The sequence below is a fragment of the Podarcis cretensis genome, assembly GCF_951804945.1.
Source record: "Podarcis cretensis genome assembly, chromosome: 6".
Taxonomy (NCBI): Eukaryota; Metazoa; Chordata; class Lepidosauria; order Squamata; family Lacertidae; genus Podarcis; species Podarcis cretensis.
The window spans coordinates 50,786,661-50,809,588 of NC_137175.1; the positions used below are offsets into that span (position 1 = coordinate 50,786,661).

Sequence of the window (22,928 nt, forward strand, 5' to 3'; positions counted from 1 at the left end):
ACCTTAAGGCCAGAGAGAGAGAGAGAGAGAAGCAGAGAGACAGTTGAGCTGAGCGGGACCCCAGAGGGGAGAGAGGTCTGGGTAGTTAGGGAAGAGCAAGACCCGGGACGAGCAAGCAAAACGACTTGGCGGGGCGGGGCCCCCTCCCTGGGCGCCTGCTGGGGAAGGAGCACGACAACCCCACCTGGGAAATCTTCCTAACGCTTTTTTCTCTTTTTCCAGCAAAGTTTGCTGACTCTCAGGCGCCATGTCGGTGATTGTGGCGCAAGCCCTCCATATCTTTGGCTTCCAGTCTCGGGTGGCAAATAATATTTGCTTCTTCGATGAACAGATCATAGTGTACCCTGCGGGAAATAGCTGTGTGAAATATCACATTGAGCAGAAATGGCAGAAGTTCATCCCAGGTAAATCAGCTTCCTCCTCTTCCTTCTCCCCACCCCGCTCCCCCATGTCCCTTCACTGCCAAGGCTGAAATTTAGGGAAGGAAGCTGGAAGGTGCAGCCACCCTCCTAAAATATCAGTCTTCTAAATAGGCAAGGCCTCGTCTGCATTCCTAGCTGCCGACCCTTCACTTTCAGATTTTAGACATGATACTTGTGCTATTTCTTACTAATAAAGTAGCCACCTGGGTTTAAATAGTTGCAGTGTTAAAGATTCAGGCTCGGAACCATAGCTGTCAACTTTCAGATTTGAAAATAAGGGATCAGCAGACTCACCTGTCCCGGGGACAGTCTATGGGATATCTAACAATCCGGGATAGCAGCGGGAAGTGGCGCTGGAATAAGGGAATTTCCCGCAAAAAAAGGGAAGGTTGACAGCTATGCTCAGAACCCACATATCACATTAAAGTTGGTTTCCAAAAAAATAATTACAGTATTTGTTTTTATATGCTTTCACAACAATGTCGTTGACACTGGTAGGAAACTTCATGCTTCATGGTTTCCAAAAAATAATTACAGTATTTGTTTTTATATGCTTTCACAACAATGTCGTTGACACTTGGTTGCAAAGTGGCTTCTGCCCATTGTTATGTTCTGTCTACATTTAGGTGAAATATAAACATTTTCGCTTCTTGTTTATGCTGTTTTAAAATACAACTTCCCATTAGGTGTATATTTTAGAGATGGTTACATTCAAGCATTGCTGACCAATTCATCTAGTATCCTTGGAATGTTTTTGTATAAACTGCTTAGATATTGATTATATTAAGTGGTATTAAAATGTCGTAAATAAACAAAACAGATGTTCAGGAAACTATGATTTAGCATCATGTGAATGAACCTGGCTGAGGTTTTTAAGCAGAGGTTGAATGGCCACCTTCATTTCAGGGGGTTGGACTAGATGACCCTTGAGGTTCCTTCCAACTCTATGATTCTATGATTCCATGGGCCTTGCTCTTGCATGCTTCTTTCTCCTCTAGGGTGGCTGTGTTGAGGAGATTGGAAGCGCTAGCCTATGTTACCAGTTACCTGACATTTAATTATTGTTTATTGAAACAAGCCAAGTTTGTAAACCAATGTTTGAAGCTTGGCTTGTTTTAGTAAAGGAGAAAAGTGACTGCAATCCCCTCTCTGAGAACCTGCATGGTCACACATTCATGCTAATACATAGATTCAGCTATGCTAATACATAGTTTGGCTTAATGTTATGTGTGAACTGAGCCAGTGTCTCTACAACAATGAAATTATTGGGATTTCAGTTTCCTGGATTATCATCTCTATAATCATCTCAGTAATATGTAGTTATTTCCTGAAGTCTTTGAAAAAAGGTGAAGCCCACATGGGCAACCTTGATATTAGACTTGGCTCCTGAAAATGTAATGTTCCTATATGAAGCTCACATAAGCTTTTTCTCTGTGCTTTATAGGCTCAGAAAAGAGCCAAGGGATGCTAGCACTGGCAATTAGTCCAAATCGACGCTATCTGGCTATTTCAGAGATACTGCAGGATAAACCTACCATCACAATCTATGAACTGTCATCTGTCCCATGCAAGAAGCGGAAGATCTTGAACAGTTTTGATTTTGCGGTCCAAGAATTTATTAGTGTAGCTTTTTCCCCTGATTCCAAATATCTAGTGGCACAGACAGGACCTCCAGAATCAAACCTTGCCTACTGGATGTGGGAAAAGCAAAGAACAATGGCAATTATCAAGGTTGATGTCCAGAACAATCCTCTTTATCAGGTAACATAGAAGAGAAGCACCACATGCATCAGTATAGCACTTGGGTACATGAGGTACCGTATTTTTCGCTCTATAACACACACCAGACCATAACACGCACGTAGTTTTTAGAGGAGGAAAACAAGAAAAAAAATATTCTAAACGAAATAGTGGATATATGATTTTTGTGGTTCATGCTGTGGCCACAGACATGTGATCTGACAGTGAGTTTGGAGTAGCCCAATGCAAAAATCCTGAGGATCCATGTGGATCCATGCTTTGTAACCATGGAGGAGGGAAGGAAGGGGAACTATGGATCCTCTGCTCACGACTGCAGCAGATCCCCCCCGCCACCCGCAGGCATTCGCTCCATAACACGCACAGACATTTCCCCTTACTTTCTAGGAGGAAAAAAGTGAGTGTTATGGTGCAAAAAATACGGTAATTATCACCACTTGTCATTGCCTCAGAGAGAAAGGCTCTGCCTCCACCATTGGAGACCTCAGTGAGAAAAGTTGCCATATGGAGATAGACTCAGTGTGAAATCTCAGATCTTCTGTTCACATTTACATATACGTCTGAGACACAGAACTTGCATGATTGAATGGGTATACAAGCATTGCAGATCTGCAATTATACTTTAGATACTTTTGTTAGATACTGGTGGTTAGGGTGTATGGAGTGTTAGGGGAGGGGTAGTACTTCTGGTGGGAAACATATTGTGCTCCTTCTGAGGTAGTTTGTCTACCTTTGGTCCCCACCCTGTCACCTCTGGCTCCTAGAATCTGTCAGCATGTGATAGTAGCCACACCCTGGGAAATGTCTTCAACTGGCTGGCTAAACCAGGTGATGGGTCTCAAAAGCTTGGTCAGGTAGGAGCTTCCTCTGTATGTGAAGACAGGTCAGAGCAGATGAGACCAATAGTGGGTCCTACAGTCAAGAAGGTGTTTTCTGCACATGCTGTAGAGGGAAATGAGGGGTAGATGGGGTTTGTCAACCTGGGAAAGTAGCCCATCTAGGAGATCTTAAACCTCTGCTGCCTTTTGGAGGGTATCTTTGGGTGAAGAAAAGGCTAAGGAGTAAACCCTACACAAATTCAGGGTGGAGTCCCTAAGATGGTTGTGCTTCTCATTCTGGCAAATCCTTCAGCCAGGCTGGTGCCAAACGTATTGCTCTTGTTTGGACAGCCCAGGACCTCCATGCACACTGTCCAGGCTTGTGCTCTGGGGAGGTCACTTTGGTGCTGCTAACACAGCAGTTTGACTTCACCCCTGGAGGCGCACTCCATTGTCTCTTGTCTCAACAAGTGGTTGAGAATTGTACTGCAGTGTAACATCCTTATTTATTTCACAAACTGTGTGTCCTAAACGTGGCTCCTAGCTAGAGTCAGGTTTCTTATTTAGGTTGCTTAGGCAGAACTGTGCAGTTACAAAGAAGGACAGGACAAATTCCCTACTCCTTGTTTTATCATGGAGGCCTTTTTTCTGAAGTATTATGTTTAAATATTTATGATTTTTGTTCCTGTTTGTTTCCTTTATTTTTACATATTTTATATTGTAACACTCTGGTGACCTTTGCTCTTAATTTTTTTAATCAATTGTTCATGTTGCTCATCAAGTAATCATTTATTTTATGTTGTTTTCCTTTCCAGGTGAGCTTCAATCCACAGGATAACACCCAAGTCTGTGTTACAGGATATGGCATTTTTAAGCTATTTAGATACACAGAAGGAACCTTAAAACAGACCAACTTCTTGCGAGGGGAACCTCAAAACTACCTGTCTCATGCCTGGCTTTCTGAAGAGAGGGTGGTTGTGGGCACTGACACAGGCAAGATCTACCTATTTGACTCTGGTGATCTTCGCTGGGAGACAAGTATTGAGCGCAAAGAGATAGTCTCTGAAGTAGATAAGGAGGAACCACAACAGGATTCAGAGAGGTGAGACTGCCTTCAAACTATTGACACTGGAGTGGTCAATGTGCTCCAGCAGATAATGAGTTTTACAATGATCTACAAATGGTATCATGGTCATGACTGTATTGCCTCTCTGAGAAAAGTTATTGCCTCTGAGGCAGCCCTCAGGCTTAAAAAGCCCATTTTATAGTCCACCCATTTTATACACACTTTCCAGAATGTGAGTCCCATTGAACGCAGTGGGACTTAACTTCTGCATAGACATGCACAGGATTGTACCGTTTGTCCCACTGTCATATGGGACTAATCATGATCTGCCACCAGTGGCATAGCGTGGGTTGTCAGCACCCGGGGCAAGGCAAGTAATTTGCGCCCCCTAACCCGTGGATTTGCGCCCCCTAACCCATGGATTTGCGCCCCCTAACCCTAACCCCCAGATGTTGCGCCCGGTGCGGCCGGCCCTCCCTGCACCCCCCCCCCACGCTACGCCACTGTCTGCCACACTTGTTGGAGGATGAATAACTGAAATTTATAAGATATCGTTTAAAAACTTGTGTAAAGTGCTAATTAAATTCAAGAAGTATGCTTAGGATTGGAGTGTTAGGCTTTGTATACATTACTGGCTTAAAATGCAGCAAGGTCATTGCTCCTCTGCTGCATGTTGAATTGCATAGGCATGCCCTTGTACACCTCAGTACAGTTGGATATGTTTCCAAGTCACATGCCATCTGCCCACATCGGGGCAGAGGGGGGCATGGTGCATTCATGGGTGCATTCAATCCGGATTGACACTGGATTGAGGCAAGAAACATGAAAACACAGTATTTCACAAACAACTACAGGACAGATGTGGATTGTGGCTAACATTGCTTGGACATGGCTTCAGAAACCAGTAGTGAGAGTGCACTGAATGCAGAGTAAATGTGAGTGTGTGCACAGCTTTAGTATCTTCCCTAAATCCTTCAGTACGTTGACTTCGAAATGTTATACCAAGGTCAATGAGACTTATGTCCTAATATATGTGTACAAAATTTCAAATAGGGGAAACTTTGTTGGTACTAGGACTATGTGGCATCTCCGAAATGAAAAAAAACAAGTTTAAAATGAGCAACAATCATTTTTTTACCTCATGCAACTGACATTTGGAACTTGTTAGACTTCTCTGTTTGCTGCTGATTGATTGATGAATTTCTTTTTAAAGCCTTATTGAGTTTCCTGCTCACAATTCCCCTGAGATTTCCACTGAGGTGGTTTGTGAAACTGAAGCACAGCAGCAAGCATTTCTACCTCGGGTCTCTGCTATTGCTGCATATTCCAAGGGATTTGCTTGTTCAGCTGGTCCCGGGATTGTTCTACTGTTTGAAAAGTCAGATGAGAAGGAAGGTTACAGAGAAAGCCGAGAGATACGGGTAGGTAAGATGTCTGAGACATGGAATGCTTGATTTATTGCATAGCTCACCAACAATATAAATGTTGGAGGCAAAAGGAGGAGATTCAGCAGAAGTAGAACCCACACTGTGCCAGAGACCACTCAACCCCAGCCGCAGGCAGGAGACAAACACATGATGAGGCATTTGCTGATCCCCAACCAACAGACCCAGCCATATCAATGAGATCCAAGGTGGCTAAATGACAAACCCTACCCTGTGGTGCATCACAAGTCTTGCATACAGGAGGTCTCAGGTTCAGGCTTTGGATATGATATTGTGAGGACTGCTGGAGAAAGTCCTCACACACCTACAGGTGCCAAAGGCAATCAGGGGAAGCACTCACATTCCAGTTGGCTGCTCTCACACACCCAGGTTGCTGTTTGCATTTTGCAGCCACTATCATCCCACCTTGCTGTACTTGTTCCCTGCTCTGCTTGTTTAATTGATTGCCAGTCCTGCAGGTTATTGCTGCAGCAGACCTTGTTATTTGCCCACCCTATGCCGTCTGAATTATCATTGTAGCAGTAGTGAGCTTGTGAGCTGCATGGAGCCTGCCCCCACCCTTCACTGGAGCTCATAGATGGAAGAGAATGTTGCTGAGTCATGGTAGCAAAAATGGAGTACATGGTTCCAGCTAAACAGCCCATTCTCCAGCCCCAGCTCCAGCCCCCTGCACCCTACAGAAGGTTCTGATGAGCTAAGAAAGAGCCTTGAATAAGAGATTGTGTTGACTGCAATCTTCATTAGCCCTTATGAATCATGGGGTGGGGACATCCTTGCAGCAGCTGCAGTGATGAGATCATCAGGATGATGCTAGGTGGCAGCAGTGAGGTTGGGAGAGCTCCATGGTGGAAATACCCTTGTAGGTGTATACCTATCTGCAGGGCCAATGGCACCAACCCAATGCTTCCCCAACCTCACCACCACCACTTCATCCTGCTGCTGCTGGGAGGACATCGCTGCCCCACTATTTCTTCTGCTCCACTGCCCAGGCTGATGGTGAGAGCTGTTCAGCAGTGGAACAGACCCCCACAAGAGGTCTCCTTCCTTGGACGTTTTTAAGCAGGGGTTGGATGGCCATCTGTCATGGATGCTTTAGCTGAGATTTCTGCATTGCAGGGGGTTGGACTAGATGACCCTTGGGTCCCTTCCAACTCTAAGATTCTATGATCCCTCAAAACACAAGGGCTGAAGAGTTTTTGACAATGTAAGGTAGGGGTAGATATTATGTTCAGTTCAAAATTTTCTTTTATATCCCCTATTTTACCAGCATAACATTGTGAACATAGGGGTCAGAATTGGGGTTAAGGCAATTTAGGTTATGGACTAAACCCTCTCTGCCCTGGAACTGCCCATTTTTGGTCCATGTGCCATTTTGGCTCTGTGCTTTTAAAGGTGAAAATCTTTATTAAGGTAATCTTGCTGCCATTGTTTATGGAATATTATCTATTACTCTGCTGCAAAACCGGACTAGAAAGTATGTATCTAGGAAAGTGGTTAACTAAGCTGCTTTATTTCATAGATTCCACAAGACCAGTGCAGCAATGATCCAAACCAGTCGGACAAACAGGATGTTGTGTGTATTGCCTTCAGTCCTGCAGAGGAAACACTTCTGATCAGCACAACTAAGAATCAGCTCTATCTCCTCTCCATATCAGCAGCTGAGATAAGCAAGGTGAGTTCATTAAGAGCACTGTGTTCTGAGCAACGACTCGGAAATGTGGTGTTCAAAGTAATTTTATATTCTTGTGCTGCAAAGAACAGAACGAAAACAAGAAACCAAGACAGTCTGGTAATATGACTGCATCAAATCAATTACTCAGCAACTCTAAAAAAAAAGTGTTGAAAGGAGAACCAGCAACATAAAGAATACTCTCAATTGCACAGTTCTTCACCAGTCATAATATCACCACTGAATAACTCCTATAGCAACTTCACATTGAAAGCACCAATAACCATGCAGCAATATCATGACCACACAACTCACGGCACTTAGGCCTTTCATTGGTATTTCCATCCGGACCATAGCCAGTATCAATTTATGGATATAGAGAGTGGCAGCCTTTCCTGTTGCAACCTCCTTTGCCCTAGTGCATAGACGTGTTGGTGCAATCGTCATCAAAACAATTCAAAATGTCATGTTCTCCTGCGAGACAGCAAGGACACATTTCAGCTATCTTAAATACCTCTTGCAGAAAATCTCCCCAAGATTTGTAAGGTCTGTTCTCCAGTCAAATTTCCAGTAGTGGCTGTTTCTGTTTGGACCTCTTCAGAGTACTTTTCTATAGTCACTGGTGTACTTCTCTACAAATGCCCTATTTGTCACTACACTTTCCAGTGCTTTGATAAATTTAGTACATATCAAATGCCTCCTTTTTGCTATGGAGAGAAATTCAGTGTTGCCTGGTGTTACACCATCACATGAGCAGCTCTAGCTAACATGTTTGTGATATTTCACTAGGGGGAGACAGCTCACTTTGAATACCTGAACCACCCAATACATTCTGCTTCCATTACTGGCTTGGATACCTGCATTCGCAAGCCCCTCGTTGCTACCTGTTCACTGGACAAATCTGTCCGCATCTGGAATTATGAAAACAAGTAAGGGGACATAATCTGTTGCACAGCCTTTTGATTTGTACTCGGACTATGAATTGTACTCAGACCATGAGTAAGTGGCAATTCACTACAGAGCCCCAGGCAATCATCAGGGCAAGTGTCAGTCCTATTCTGATAAATATAAACTGCTTATATTTATTCAGAGAACAAAATAATATTAAGAGAGGGTGGTTGCTCTAGAAATCAGTTGATAGGCAAGGTTCAGATACATAATTGTACTTCTTCATGGGACTCCTGTGTATGTAATAGAAGCATAACCCTAGTTCTAAATCCAGAAAAATTCATTAAAAATCTGGAGCTATCAAAATTAGAAAGCCTATTTCTTTTATCAACTTTAGGTTTTAAAAATGGCAATTTTATTGTTATTTCTGGTTATAAATTGATTCTCATGTGATGCTGAATTAATTTGGTTGCCTGACAGTATGCCCTGATGTATGCATTGAAAGGGACTGGTATATCTATAACGCTGTCAAGTTGTCTTTGTTCCCCTTTGTTCACTGTTGCCCAGCATTTGACCTTCTTGGGGGAACTGTGGCCAAAAATAGCACTAGGTACAACTTAGTTGCACAGAAGCATGGTCTGTGCTTTGATTGCAATGGTTGCTCTTGCTGCAGCACACTGGACCTGTACAAGGAATACCAAGAAGAGGCATATGCACTTTCCCTTCACCCTAGTGGACTGTATGTGTTGGTTGGTTTTGCTGACAAACTCCGACTTATGAATCTGCTTATTGATGACATCCGAACTTTCAAGGACTTCACTGTACGAGGGTGCAGAGAGGTGAGCAGTGCAGGGGAAGGAACTGGTGGAGGAGCTTGAATGGGGAACACCAGATTGGGAGGTGGCACAGGCATTTTATGACTAGTAAGTTGTGTTACCACGTTTGCTTGGAACAGGTCTCTCCCTACACATCGACAGACTATTTTTCTGTGTTCAGGAAATAACCCATACCAGAACACAATTTCTGGGGGAGATTTTGCTCAAATATGCTAGAGGAATTTCCCCACATTCTGCTGGAATACAGAGTAGGGTGTGATTCTAGAAGGGTGATTTCCAGGTACATACAAAAAGACTATTGCCTTCTTCCTATGGAATAAGGAGAGTCTTCGAGTTAGGTAGAGTTTAGGATACTTCTTGTACAGACACCTGAAGTCTCAGGGTTCTCTGTTGCGAATCAATTAGGCTAGGATTTGAAGGAAGATTCAACATTTAAGCATTTCAGAAGGTCTTATGCCAGTATAGAGTGGTACCTCCAGTTACGAATGGGATCCGTTTCGGAGGCCCGGCTGTATCCTGAAATCTTTGTAGCCGAAGGCTACCTTCTGCACACGCGGCACGATTGAGAGCTTCTGCACACACACGGTGTGCAGAGCATTTCTGCGCATGTACGCGCGGCGAAACCTGGAAGTATACATTTCCGGGTTTGCCGTGTTCGCAACCCTAAAGTTACGTTACCCAAAGGTATACGTCCACTGTATAGTGTGTGGACACTCCCTTTTCCATTTCAGTAGAGTTCAGTTGGACCCTCAAGTAACTTTGTCCTAGTTTGGTAGGTCCTTAATAGCTCATTTTCCCAGACAAAATCTGGAGCCAAAGGAGGAGCACAAAATAGCAGAATACCACTCTCTGACAACAGATGCATCTGGTTGTGATGAAGGATGATTAGAGGCTGTTTTCTGCATGGCCTCCAAATTATGGATATCTGGTACCTTCACAAAGAGGTTACCTATGTGAAGTCTCATTGCTTCATGCTGTCTCCTGCTTCTGTCTACAGTGTGCCTTCAGTACAGGAGGTCATCTGTTTGCAGCAGTAAATGGAAATGTGATTCACATTTATTCTGCCATAAGTTTTGAAAACATCATTAACTTGAAAGGACACAATGGGAAGGTCAGTAAGTGATGCCTACAATACAAGTAAAATAGTACATTAAACTGAATATATTTGAAATGCCGAAAGAACAGGATTTCTCAAGAAGCTGGTTTTGAGGCTCTGCCTATGATTGAATTCTTTTTTTTATTACAAAGGCACTAGAAACTAAAGAATAGGAGTGAAGGATTAAGAATACTCCAAGGTGCTCCTGAGTATAGTTCTCTGGCAGTGCAGATATAATTTGGATCACTTTTTACGAACAGTGGAATCAGCTTTCTCCTCTGTTATGTGCAATAGCTTAGGTTAAAAGAAAGCCAGCATTTTTACAGTACTTTGTAATCCTATACACACATAGCTGGGAGTAAGTCCAACTGAACTCAGTGGGACTTACTACTGATTTTAATAGGAATGTGCTTAAATTTCTCTTGCTGAAATAGTAGGGCTTAAAAGTACTTTTGTTTGTCTGGGCTCGGCTTATCAAGAAAACAGATATATTATTTAATGTTTGTTTACTGAATTGCCAACAACCTGTTAGATGACTGTGGAGACGACATTCCCTCCAACCTCCCTTGCTGTAATTGGCCTCCCAAATATCAGTGCAAAAAAGACTTGAAATACCCTGAATTTAAGAACTTTGACCCAATGAATTTTAAGGAGCAAGTGGATTCCTCTGGAACTGTCATCAGCCCTGCTTTGATGCCCTAGTGATCACAAATAGGTAAATTCCAAGCTTATGAAATGTTTTGATATAGCTCCATAAGTTCCACCCATGATTACCTACAGCAGTTCAGTGCCCTCTTATCTCACCATTTTGTGCTCGTGAGTCCAATTTATAGTGAAAGAAGCTGAAACTTTGCTAAGGAAAGCAAGGGAACTATCTGGGATGGAATGAGATAAGACTTATTAGCGATAAGGGAAAAGGTTAAACAGAATAAAGCAAGTTTGTAAACAGCCAGTCTTATGTGATGAGAATTGCCTCCAGGCAACTAGGCAGATAATTTATTATAATTTGGGAGTTTCATAAATAATTTTATAATTGACTCCAGTATTTAAGTTACTACAATATACACGAGAGCAAGGTGAATGTGAAAATGAAGCAAATACCTTTTTAACTGAGTTATTAGAAATATGTATGGGTTCAAAAACTACAGAGCATGTTTTTTGTTATTCACTTTTTATTGATTTGTCAAAAAAGGCATAGAACTTTGAGCAGGGGAGGACAAAACCTGAGGAGCAACAAGGACAGATGGTAATCTGCAGGCCTTTCCTTGCCACTGGCTATTAGCTATGATGTGTTTGGAGACCAAATGTGTGAGCTGTTATAACTCGGAATTCAGTTCATGAACATAATTCCTGACCCTCTTAGCCTGACCTGCTGGATTATAATGGGAATCTTTATCTTAACTGCTTACAGGTAAACTGTGAGCACAAAGGACACAGGGTGAAAAGGGGCTGTGTTCTGTGAGTTTCTTATGTAAAAGGTTTGATGCAATGACACCAGGTAAACAGGCAGAGTACCAAGCAGCAACCTGTCTCTTGTGCCTAAGTAAGGATTGCCTGAGCATTTTATATATATTCTCACTCGCCCCTCCAGGTACGCGCAGTGGCGTGGAGCATGGATGACTATAAACTGGTCTCCTGTGGCACAGATGGGGCAGTATATGAATGGAACCTCCAGAATGGCAAGAGAGAATCCGAATGTGTGCTCAAGTCCTGCAGCTACAATGGAGTGGCAATATCACCCGATGCAAAAGTCATATTTGCTGTCGGATCTGATCATAGCATCAAGGAGATCTGTGATTCTGCGGTGAGCTCATGTGCAGACACTTATGGAGCTGATCAAAGTGCAGCAAACAATGCAGAAGAAAGTGAAGCTCAGTGAACCCAGTGCTGTAGCCAGTGGCGGAGCTTCATACTCCGGCAACAGGAGGCGGAGAGCAGGCGGGGGCGGGGTGCCCAGCTGGGGCGGGGGGGCAGCCGCAATGGCACCCTACTGGGATTGCGCTGCCAGGGGCGGTGCGCTCCCCCCACACTCCTCTTCCTCCGCCAGTGGCTGTGGCTTGCAGTCCCATCCCCCCCTCCAGCTTTTAACAACAGTGGTTGCCTATCCCATGTAGTGACATTTGTGTTCATAGTTTCCTTCTTCTTCTCTATAAGAGTATAGCCATCTATGGAATCTATACCTTGCCTTGGTTGCCAAAAATTGTGGGTTTTTTCCCAGTTATGAAGTTGAGAGGGAAATTCATGACCTTTGAGGCGTTGAGAGGATAACAGGACATTCACAGTGGAGAGAACAAATGATGGATTTGTGTACCCTCTGCCACTTTCCAGTGCAAATTTAATACTTGCTGAGTGACTTGCTAAGAGCATGGTGGGTGCCCTTTCTTTCAGATACTGCGAGAAGTGCCCACTTTTGAAGTTGCCTACACTTTCATAGTGGTATCTCATTCTGGACGCATGGTGTTCGCCGGAACCTCTGCAGGGACCATTCGGTCCATGAAATACCCACTACCTGTGCACAAGGAATACAATGAATACCAAGCCCATGCTGGTCCAGTCACCAAGGTAAAGGCCAAGTCAGTCTCCAGGTCAACTTGATTGCCATAGCCTTTATTTATCCCTTCTTTTTCTGAGTCTGCAGCAACAAATAATGAAAGGAGGCACACCTTATATCACGCAATGAGCCACAAATGGGCATATCTAAATATGATATATTTATTGTGTATCAAAGTAGCTTAATAAGAATGACAATAGACAACAGAGTCTCTAATCACAGTAATGGGGAAAATAAAGAGAATGAGTTCTACCTAAACAGTACACCCATCAGCCTCATTCTCTTCCAAGCTGAGTGTATGTAGCTGGGAGAGTGTAGGGGAAATCTCACTGGGTTGCTAACTTCTCAGATGCTGGAGTGCAACATTTACAACATTGTTGCTGTACAGTACTATTTTTAAAATGTTATTTCATCCAGAAGGCTTGTTTATCACTTATACTTTTACCATAGGTTCCAGTAATGTTGAGAGCAAGGGCGTGAGGGTGACTGTGCTTCTTGGTGTCATGTTTAAAATCAGTCTACTACTGTGCCTCATTAAAAAGATAAGACTGAGATTGATAATGAGAGTGAATGGAAAAGCCACTGAAAACAAGGACAAGTTGTTAGTTAAATGGATTCTGAGGAATGGACAACAGCCTGACAAATGGCAAGGGGAATGCTTGGAGCATAATGGGGAAAGTGGAGAAGAAGAGTAGAGATATCACTAGAGGCAAAGAGATGGATATATTTTAAAAATAATTGATCCTTATTAATCCAACCAGAGCATCTTCTGATTCTGCCAAGTGCCCTTTCTTTTCTCTGACTTCAGTATGCCTTTTTTTCTCCACAGATGTCCATAACAGCTGATGATCAGTTCCTACTAACATCTGCAGAGGATGGCTGTATATTTATCTGGAAAGTTTATGACAAAGAAGGGCGGGGGTTGAAAAGGGAGAGAGATGTGCCATACTCTGATGAAGTATTGATCACTAGAACAGACATGGAAGAGAAGGTCAGTACGGATGAGTTTTGAAGTGGGAAGAGAACACATCAGAAGACGTTGTATCAACTAACCCAAATGTGCTTTATCTCCATGGGGGCAGCACTTACCCAGTACATATCATGGCCCTAGTAGAGAGGTGACAGCAGGTTTGAATTAGCCTTATAATACAAGAATCAAACATTGTACACTTAAAATGTAGCTCATGAGCTACATTGCTCCCTGTCCTGAAACCTACTTCACATGTTATAGGAAATGCATATATATGGCCAGATACAATATATGCTGTCTTTATATATGATAGATAAACGTGAAGGGCAGGATTCACCTGGCACCCATCAGTGGAAGCCTTGTGCAAGGACTTTTGCTTGCGCAGTAAGGCTTCTTCCCCCATCTGCTTGACATGGGCTTGGTGGGGGTTGGGAGAACCCCCAGAATAGCATTCAGGGGGAAGAGAGGGGGCATTGTTCTGCCTGGCATGCTAGAATGCTTGCACTAATGGAACGCTTTGAAGGCCACCATTTTGAATTCCACCTGAAATGCCTTGTGTGTATCCATGACAAATTTAACATATGAAACAGCCCTAAAATATAGATCTGGCAAGATACTATGTACAGTAGATTTTTATTTAATTTGCATATCTGAATGTTTTGCCACCAATTTCTTTTCTTATGATTCCTTACCCTGCAGACTCAGATAATGTTAGAACTAAAAACACGTGTAGAGGAACTGAAGATGGAAAATGAGTACCAGCTGCGCCTCAAGGACATGAATTATAATGAAAAGATTAAAGAACTAACTGAGAAATTCATCCAGGAAATGGAATCACTGAAAACCAAAAACCAGGTAAGGGTCCAGCAATAACTACAACTCTCAGCATTATTGTGTCTTCTTTTTCCCATCATGCAGTCACCTGAGGGATTTGAAGGTTGGTATGCCTAGTTTCAGGTGTAATTCTCATCTCTATGTATTTCAGGTTTTGAAAGCAGATAAAGAAAAGCAGGAAGCACAGCACCAGGAACAAGTTGCAGAACTAACAGAGAAGCAGGCAAGAGAGGTGCAAGACCTAGGTTAGGAGGACTTTAAGTCACACTTTCCTGCAGACTGTGAGAAAGGGCTTCAGTCCCTATGGTGAAAGATGAAGAAAAATGTTTTACCTTACTCTGTAATACACCCCCCACCCCCACCCCACACACATTAATTTGTTTTTTACTCTGTCTTTGGGTCAGAATCTGGCAATAACCAGAAGCTTCTGCTGGAGTTTGAGAAGTACCAGGAGCTTCAGATGAAATCCCAACGCATGCAGGAGGACTATGAGAAGCAGCTTCATGAAATGGAAGAGCACAAAAACCAGGCGCTGGAGGAGCTGACAGAATATTATGAGGCAAAGCTGCTTGAGAAAACCACTCAGCTGGAAGAGGTATGAGCTGTGATGGTTTCATTTTTATTTATTTTTAAGGATGGGCACAGTTCTACTATGCTTGAAGTTACTACTGATTCAGCCCTTCATCGCTCTTCTGACTTCCACTAGCTGTGCTCTGAAGTTGAGCTCTGATCTGTGTACACTTTTGTCCTTGCCCCTCCTGATTAGGCAACCATCACCCATCCCAAACACAGATCTTTCCAGTCTTCTTCTTCCCTGAGTGCCACATGTTAGTGCGTTTAACTTACAGTTCTCTCAGATAAAACCCCTAGGCAGGCTGACCTGTTTCTGGCTTAGATAGGATTGCCATATTTCAAAAAGTAAAAGTAAACCACGCCAACAAAAAGTCTCTGTATGACAACATTCATACCGTATTTTTCGCTCTATAAAACACACTTTCCCCCTCCTAAAAAGTAAGGGGAAAGCATCTTATGGAGCGAATGCAGGCGGGAAGCTCTGCTCAGCGTTCCCTTTAAAGAGCCGTGTGGAGCGTGTGTGCGGCTCTTCAGGTTGCCCTTCTCCCTCCTTGAGGAAAAGCCCCCAAGAGCCACACACACACTCTGTGCGCTCTTTAAAGGGAGTGCTTCTCTTGGGGGAGCCTTAGCCGCGCACAGCCTCTCCTGGGCAGGGGGTGAAGGCCAGGAGAGGCTACGCACAGCTATCCCATAAGCCAGGACAGCAAGTGGTATCACTGTGCAGTGATCCTGCTTGTTGTCCTGGCTTCTGGGATTCAGAATATTTTTTTTTCATATTTTCTTCTTCCAAAAACTAGGTGCGTCTTATGGTCTGGTGCGTCCTGTAGAGCGAAAAATACGCAACTTAAAACAAAAGGAACACTATTCTTTAATCATTGTCCAGAAGCTTGTATATTGAAGCTTGTATATGGCAGGTTATTTATTGGATTTATATATTGCCCTATACCTGGAGGTCTCACAAAATATATAATCAAAATAAAAACAACATTCCAATAACACTACCCCCCCCCCCCAAAAAAAGACCACTCTACTGGAGAGGGATCCTACTAAGCAATTTCACAACTACAGAGATTCTAGTTTAAAGTACTCTTCAAGTAGATTATGCTCAACCCTTTTCACCTGTCCTTTCTGGCTGAAGTCAATGACAGCTCCAAACTCTCATTTTTTCATCCTTACTGTACTCAGAGTGACATAAGTAGCTGGATGTTTCTATCATTCACCTTTCCATACATATACTTTTTTATATCCAGACTTGCCCACCTGTCAGAGTTCACCTGCAAGGTTGGTGGAGGTAAAAATTTGGTGCACTGGTCAGATCCACTTACCCACCACTAATTTATGAACTGGGTGATTCAGTGCTTTTGTAACATGTAATTAAGCCTCCAGCACTGTAACATCATGTTGCTGCATTGTCATCCCCGGAGAGCTTGTGTCAATCTGCCTCATCTCCAAACTAGACCAGGGTCTTGCCTCCCAGGCAATCATTTCAGTCTGGTCACTTAACAGTGTGGCTCCTTTAACTCCTCCTTTTTACTTTTCTCCCTTCTAACTTTCAGGCTCAAGATGAATCAAGAACTCAGCTCCGAGAATTTGAGGAAACTAAGAAACAAATTGAAGAAGATGAGGATCGAGAAATCCAGGACATAAAAATTAAGTATGAGAGGCGACTTCGTGAGGAAAGAGAATCAAATTTGCGGCTAAAAGGGGAGACAGGAATCATGAGGAAGAAGGTATGCTCGCCTGTTTCAGGGTACCAGACTTCTGGTTTGTGATCATTTATTTCAAGATGTATATACCACTTTCTCTGCCAACAAAATGACAATAAAATAGATAATAAGAGTAGATTAAAATTATAAAAAGCAACACAAATTTTAATACCCAACTGTCTATTGAACCAGTGTCACAGAAATGTCAACAAAAATCTATTTTACATCTAATGTAAAATTATTTCCTAAAATGCAAGGTTTTATCTAAAGGCTGGAATGCTAGCAAAGGGCCAAATTAAATGTTAAATGTTATGTTAATCGTACAAATGGCCCTTGTTTTCTTTAATTGTCAGATGATTGACAGGTGGGTCATCCCACCCACCTGTCCAACTCCCTTATGCAGTGCTTCCCAATATCCAGCTGCCTATTAGGTGTTTGGGAAGTTCCGTGTAAAGTTATTGGCATGCTCAGCATTTTCCAAGCACCCAGTATAGGGTTGGCAAAGCTCCTTTCTGCAAGGATCAGCTGTTTGACTGAGTTTCCCATTAGAGATTTGGTTGCACAGCCAAATCCTACAGGTTTGAACTCACTGTCCATCAGTTGATGGGGCATGATCAATTCTGCTTCCTGAAGGCATCAGCTGTACAGGGATATGGAGATGCCCACCATGTAGCTTTCACTGATTCTTGTCAGCAGTTCTCATGGAACTGTTGCTGGGTGAGACACTGGCTTCAGACTGAAAGATACCTGATGCATTTTTCTCTAGTTCAACAGTCTGCAGAAAGAGATTGAAGAGCGCTGCAGTGACATTGAGGCAATGAAGGTGGAGCAGCAAAAGTTGCAAGGAATCATTAAAGCCTTAGAGAAGGACATCCAGGGGCTGAAGAGAGAGATTCAAGAAAGAGATGAGACCATTCAAGACAAGGTGAGGTGCTTGGATCAATGCTCCTTTTCCACCCCTTTACTCGCAGCTGGATTTTGCTGTCCAAATCTACAAAGGCTCTGACCCACTAAGCAATGCCTCTCATATGCCACCGTCCCACACACTGTCTCTTGACTCCACTGATGTAAGGCTGAAGTTGTAAGAGATCTCTCTGTCTCTTTAGACACCGCTCACCTCATGTCTCTATTTTATTTGTCCCAGGAGAAGCGAATTTACGATCTAAAGAAAAAAAACCAGGAACTGGAGAAGTTCAAATTTGTACTAGATTATAAAATAAAGGAGTTGAAGAAGCAAATAGAGCCGCGTGAGAATGATATCAAAGCTATGAAGGAGCAGATCCAGGAGGTGAGAAGCAGATTAGGCAGCCCACTCCCAGCCCTGAAGCTGGGCCAGCTTGAAGACCATAGCAGGCCACAGGCCTCCTTTAAAACCTCTTCTCTTCTCATGCATCTGTGCAGATGGAAGGAGAGCTGGAACGTTTCCACAAGCAGAACACACAACTGGAACTGAACATATCAGAGCTACGGCTAAAACTGAAAGCCACAGACCGGGAGATGCACAAAGAGATGCAAAAGGTGTGTCAAATGGCAGCTGAAAAAAGTGGTACACCAAATTATAACCGGTCCTTCTTTAGGGTGTCATACACAGACTATGATGAGCTCTAAATTTTCCTTCCATCTTTATGATTTTGTAATGGTAATTGAAAATTTCTTTCACTGAATCTAGTGTTTAAATTTCACATTAAAGCAAGGTAATGACAAATGTGTTGGGGCTGCTCTAATATACCGTATTTTTCGCCCCATAGGACGCACCGCCCTATAGGACGCACCTAGTTTTTTGGGGGAGGAAATAAAGAAAAAAATTTATTTCCCCCCCAGGCACGGGGCTGGCGCAGGGGAAGCCCGAGCTTCCCCCGACCCCAGCCCCCAGAAGAGCCTGCTATCCGCAAGCCTAGGGAGCCGCGCCGGTCTCCCCAGGATTGCGGACAGCTGTGCGAAGCCCGGGCGCGCTGAGGCTTCCCAATGCAGGCAGCTCTGCGCAACCCTCCGGAGGCCAGCACGGCTTGGCGCCGGGCTCCGGAGAGTCGCGCAGAGCTGCGCGGAGCCCGGGAGCGCAGGCAGCTCTGCGCGACCCTTCGGAGGCCAGCACGGCTTGGCGCCGGGCTCCGGAGAGTCGCGCAGAGCTGCGCGGAACCCGGGAGCGCAGGCAGCTCTGCGCGACCCTTCGGAGGCCGGCGCGGCTTGGCGCCGGAGCGATGCGCACAGCTGTGCGGACCCCGGGAGGGCAGGCAGCTCTGCGCAACCCTCCAGAGGCCGGCGCGGCTTGGCGCCAGGCTCCGGACAGTCGCGCAAAGCTGCGCGGACCCCGGGAGGGCAGGCAGCTCTGCGCAACCCTCTGGAGGCCGGCACGGCTTGGCGCCGGGCTCCAGAGGGTTGCGCAAAGCTACGCGGACCCCGGGAGGGCAGGCAGCTCTCCGCGACCCTTCGGAGGTCGGCACGGCTTGGCACCGGGCTCCGGAGGGTTGCACAGAGCTTCCTGAAGCCTGGAGAGCGAGAGCCTCTCGCTCCCCGGGCTTCCGCGAAAGCCTGTATTCGCCCCATAGGACGCACCCACATTTCCCCTTCATTTTTGGAGGGGAAAAAGTGCGTCCTATAGGGCGAAAAATACGGTAATAATTTAATAGGTGACTCCGCACATGCCTGTCCATGACTTGATGACTTGCATATGTAAAACAACAATTTCATTTCAGGCTTTCACATTATTTTGTATCTCCTAAAACTGAATGCTCTGCTTTTTCCTGAAGACAACTTGTACATTCAGCTGTCGGTTAGCAAGCTATGTAGAGCTGGAAATTCAAGTGATGAATAAGTATTGTGGGATTTGAAATGTTTAACAGGGTTAAACATTTAACCCTACCACTCCTACCACTGTCCCAATAGGTTGGGTACCCTCTGGCCAATATTTGTCCCACAGACAATTTGTGAGGTGTAATTTGATCCAGAGCAAGGAAGCCTCACTAACAGGCAATGTATTCTGCTGCATCAAGCTTTGGTGTTCCTCTGACTGCAGGAACGAGACATGGAAGCACTTGTCAAGCGATTTAAAACAGATCTTCACAACTGTGTAGGCCTCATCCAGGAACCCAAGAAACTGAAGGAGAGCATCCGGGATATCTATGAAAAGTATGTGCAGAAGGCAGATATGGTAAGTGAAAGTTCCTCTCTCTCAGCAGCAGATACCCACCATACTTCCTTTGAGCTCACTTCATTTGCTCCATCAGGTGGAAATTGTTGGTGTTGACACAGACTTGCATCAAGAGTACACACGGCAGCGAGAGCATCTTGAGCGCAACCTGGCAACACTGAAAAAGAAGGTGATAAAAGAAGGCGAGGTACATCGTGCAGACTATGTGCGCATCATGCAGGTACTAGCACTGTGAGGGGAACTGGGCAGGTCCACTCTTCTAAATCGCTATAAGAAAAAAATTCTATTTGCTCAAGGTCCAGAAATTTCAGTTTAAATAATGAATTTCAAATGTGGATTTGAAAAGTACTGTCGGTGGGATTCACCTAACGAGTCTCATCAGCAGAAGCCCTGCACAAGAACTTCTACTGGCACAACTGGGCTTTCCCATGTGCCCCCCTAAATTGGCTCTGCAGAGCTCAGGAGAACCCCTGTTTTGTTTTAATAGATAGGCAATGCTTACCTGGCAAATATGGAGAACACAAGAGGCATCCCCCATTCCTTTATACCCCAAAGCATCTGCTTTGTTTAGCTCTTGGTCTTGTTCTGCGTATCAGTATACTTTTCCACAATGTCAGCAATCTCTTTTTGGTGTATAGACAGTAAATTTCCTATCACCTTAGCTATGCTACATCTTGTTTCTGTAGGAAAATGTGAGCCTCATCAAGGAAATAAATGAGCTGCGGAGAGAACTGAAGGTCACCCGTACTCAAGTTCTTGACCTCCAGTCAACCTTGGGGCTCCTTATGAAACGCAAGAAGCAACCAGCACAATCCCTAGGTAACCAAGTTGTTATTCAGCTCACCTTCCCCTTCTGCTCTTTCCTAGAATATGTTTCCATTTCTTTCCTTTTGGCCCCTTTTCCCTAGAACAGGGGTGGGCCACTGTTTTGTTCCCAAGGGCGACATGCAGCTGTTTGTGGTGCTGTATTGCTAGTGGGAGGGGTTGATCAAAAGTTGGCTGGCATGTGTAAGTCTCTCATGTTCTACACTCATTTGGTATTTTGTATTATCTAAAAAATTATGTTCTGCTGTTATTGTAGATGCTGATCCAATTAAAAAACGCACCTTACATACTTTATAGTCATATTGCTCTGGGATTAACACAGTAACAGTTGCTGAGGCATCTAATCATAAGCCTGCATTTTTATCAAGCTTATATTTTGATCAGGGCCTGTATCTTAAAATGAGCTTAAAGATTTTCAAATGTTCATGTCAGGCAGAAGAGCAGCTGCCTAAGAACCTTGGCAATGTTTTTACTCCTAGACAAGGGGGCCCCCTGATTTATAGCAGAAAACAATTCTCAAAGTCAAAGGGAATTACAGGCTGACAGCCAAGGTTACACTGACCCTACATATTACAGAAGATAAAAAAGAGATAAACATAATTAAGAGTGGGTAAATAGTAAAATAAAACCATGTGCCTCCCATTAAACTTGAGCCATATTTTCCTAAGGTTGAAAGGTCAAGAGCAGTGAAAAAGGCAACTGGCTTGCCTGGAGAAGAGAGTATTTTGGGAAGTCTTTTTCTAAAGTTGTTTCTTTCTTAAACTGAGATCCTTTTAAGATTTCTTTTCCTTTTAAAAGGTTATCTATGTTATGTATTAAATATATATTGGCTTAAATGTAATATGCAAAGGAATTAGAAGCTAAGAAATGTTAAATCCTTATGCTAGATTCTTATTTCATATAGTTGGAAGAGATCACAGGGGCCATCAGCCACCAGCCCAGCCCCCCCTTGCCAAGCAGGAAACATCATTAGAGCACATATGGTTGTCAGGCCTTTGTTTTAAAGACCTTCAAGAGAAGGAGATCTTTCAGTGATGATCCTTGACATCTGTTTAAGATAAAAATTTAAGATTAACCATTTGTTTTGGAGGGCAATAGGGCAAGGAGGGCAAGAGGTGAGCTGGTAATTAAGGTTCCTTGTTGAGACACATGTAAGATATATTACTACTTATTTGTCATTTATAGATAGAAGAATATATAGCTTTTTGTTTCCCAAAAAAGGGCATGAGGAAATGGGTGTATCTTTTGTGATTGGTTCTAGCAAACAGCCAATAAGAATTTCAACCAGGCTGATTGGACAGAGGCAGCCACAGGAGGAGCAAGGGGGCTGGATTAAGGAAATATAAGTGCTGGCCAGAATGGCAGGAGGCCAGGCCAGAGCTTGGTAACCATATACCACTGTGCCTCATATTTATTTGTCTGACAAATAAATTATTATTTTAATTTCTCTATTGCTGCGTTGAATATTTCATTCCAGCTAAGCGTTAACCACAAGCAGGGTGCTACATTGCCTTTGCAAAACAACTGGTTGTAAGCAAAGCAAAAGCCTAAGTGTTCCAACTCCCATTCAATTTCAGTTCTACTTTTCTGCAAAGAGGATTGAACAAGATGCTGTTAGTGAGCCCCCACTCCCTAAGTTAGCATGCCACCTCCTAGAGAGAGGTAGAGAGGATGAAAACATGCAGAGGTTCTTTAGCTCCTCTCACTGCTTCCTTACTGCTTAGAGAGGGGGCAGGTGAACAGGCAGTGTCCAGGAGTGTCGTGAAGTGTCCAGGAACTGTCAGTGGGCCTTGTTCTTTGCTGTAGACCTTGGAAATTGCCCAATAATTCCAACCCCTGTTTTCCTTTTGTCCTTTCTGTTGTATTCATGGCTATCTCTCATCCTGGCTCATCTCTTTGGGGTATTTTCTACAGTTACCAACCAAGCAATGTGATTTTTCCATTTCCTCCAGCTCCCTCCCCTGAACGGCACACTCCAACCATCCTACGGTTGAATCCAGAGGAGGAAACGGAGAGGATCATTGAAATGCAGCGGTTGGAAATCAAGTACCTCCAAGATCAAATGCAAGGGCAGGAAAAAGCTCTTGCGGTTCGGCCTACATCAGGTTCGAAACTTCCCATGCTAGAACTGGACAGAAGCAGCCGTGAACAATCACAATGACACGTGCAGAAGGCATCCAAACTTAGCTAATCTTCTCTGCATCTCTAGAGCAAGGACCCACTCCTACCCTGACCCTTTGGGTTCTTTGTTTTTGTTTTAGCACCTCTGATTCTGGATAGGGAAAGGAAACAATAAACAGGTCAGACCAGATTTGTCTGCCTC

The 22,928-nt window shown here is 43.9% G+C and overlaps 1 protein-coding gene across 1 annotated transcript; it reads left to right on the forward strand.

Annotated features, from left to right (window-relative positions):
- Positions 1-42: 42 nt before the first annotated feature.
- CFAP57 (cilia and flagella associated protein 57) lies at positions 43-22,916 on the forward strand. Its single transcript, XM_079980260.1, has 22 exons — positions 43-404; positions 1,867-2,183; positions 3,814-4,100; positions 5,278-5,485; positions 7,029-7,181; positions 7,968-8,107; positions 8,740-8,905; positions 9,900-10,013; positions 11,590-11,802; positions 12,387-12,560; positions 13,379-13,540; positions 14,219-14,374; positions 14,505-14,598; positions 14,758-14,948; positions 16,483-16,656; positions 17,399-17,557; positions 17,777-17,920; positions 18,034-18,150; positions 19,646-19,780; positions 19,857-20,000; positions 20,467-20,599; positions 22,558-22,916. The coding sequence occupies exons 1-22, from the start codon at positions 248-250 to the stop codon at positions 22,764-22,766; spliced, it is 3,747 nt and encodes a 1,248-aa protein (XP_079836386.1). The 5' UTR covers positions 43-247; the 3' UTR covers positions 22,767-22,916.
- Positions 22,917-22,928: the final 12 nt, after the last annotated feature.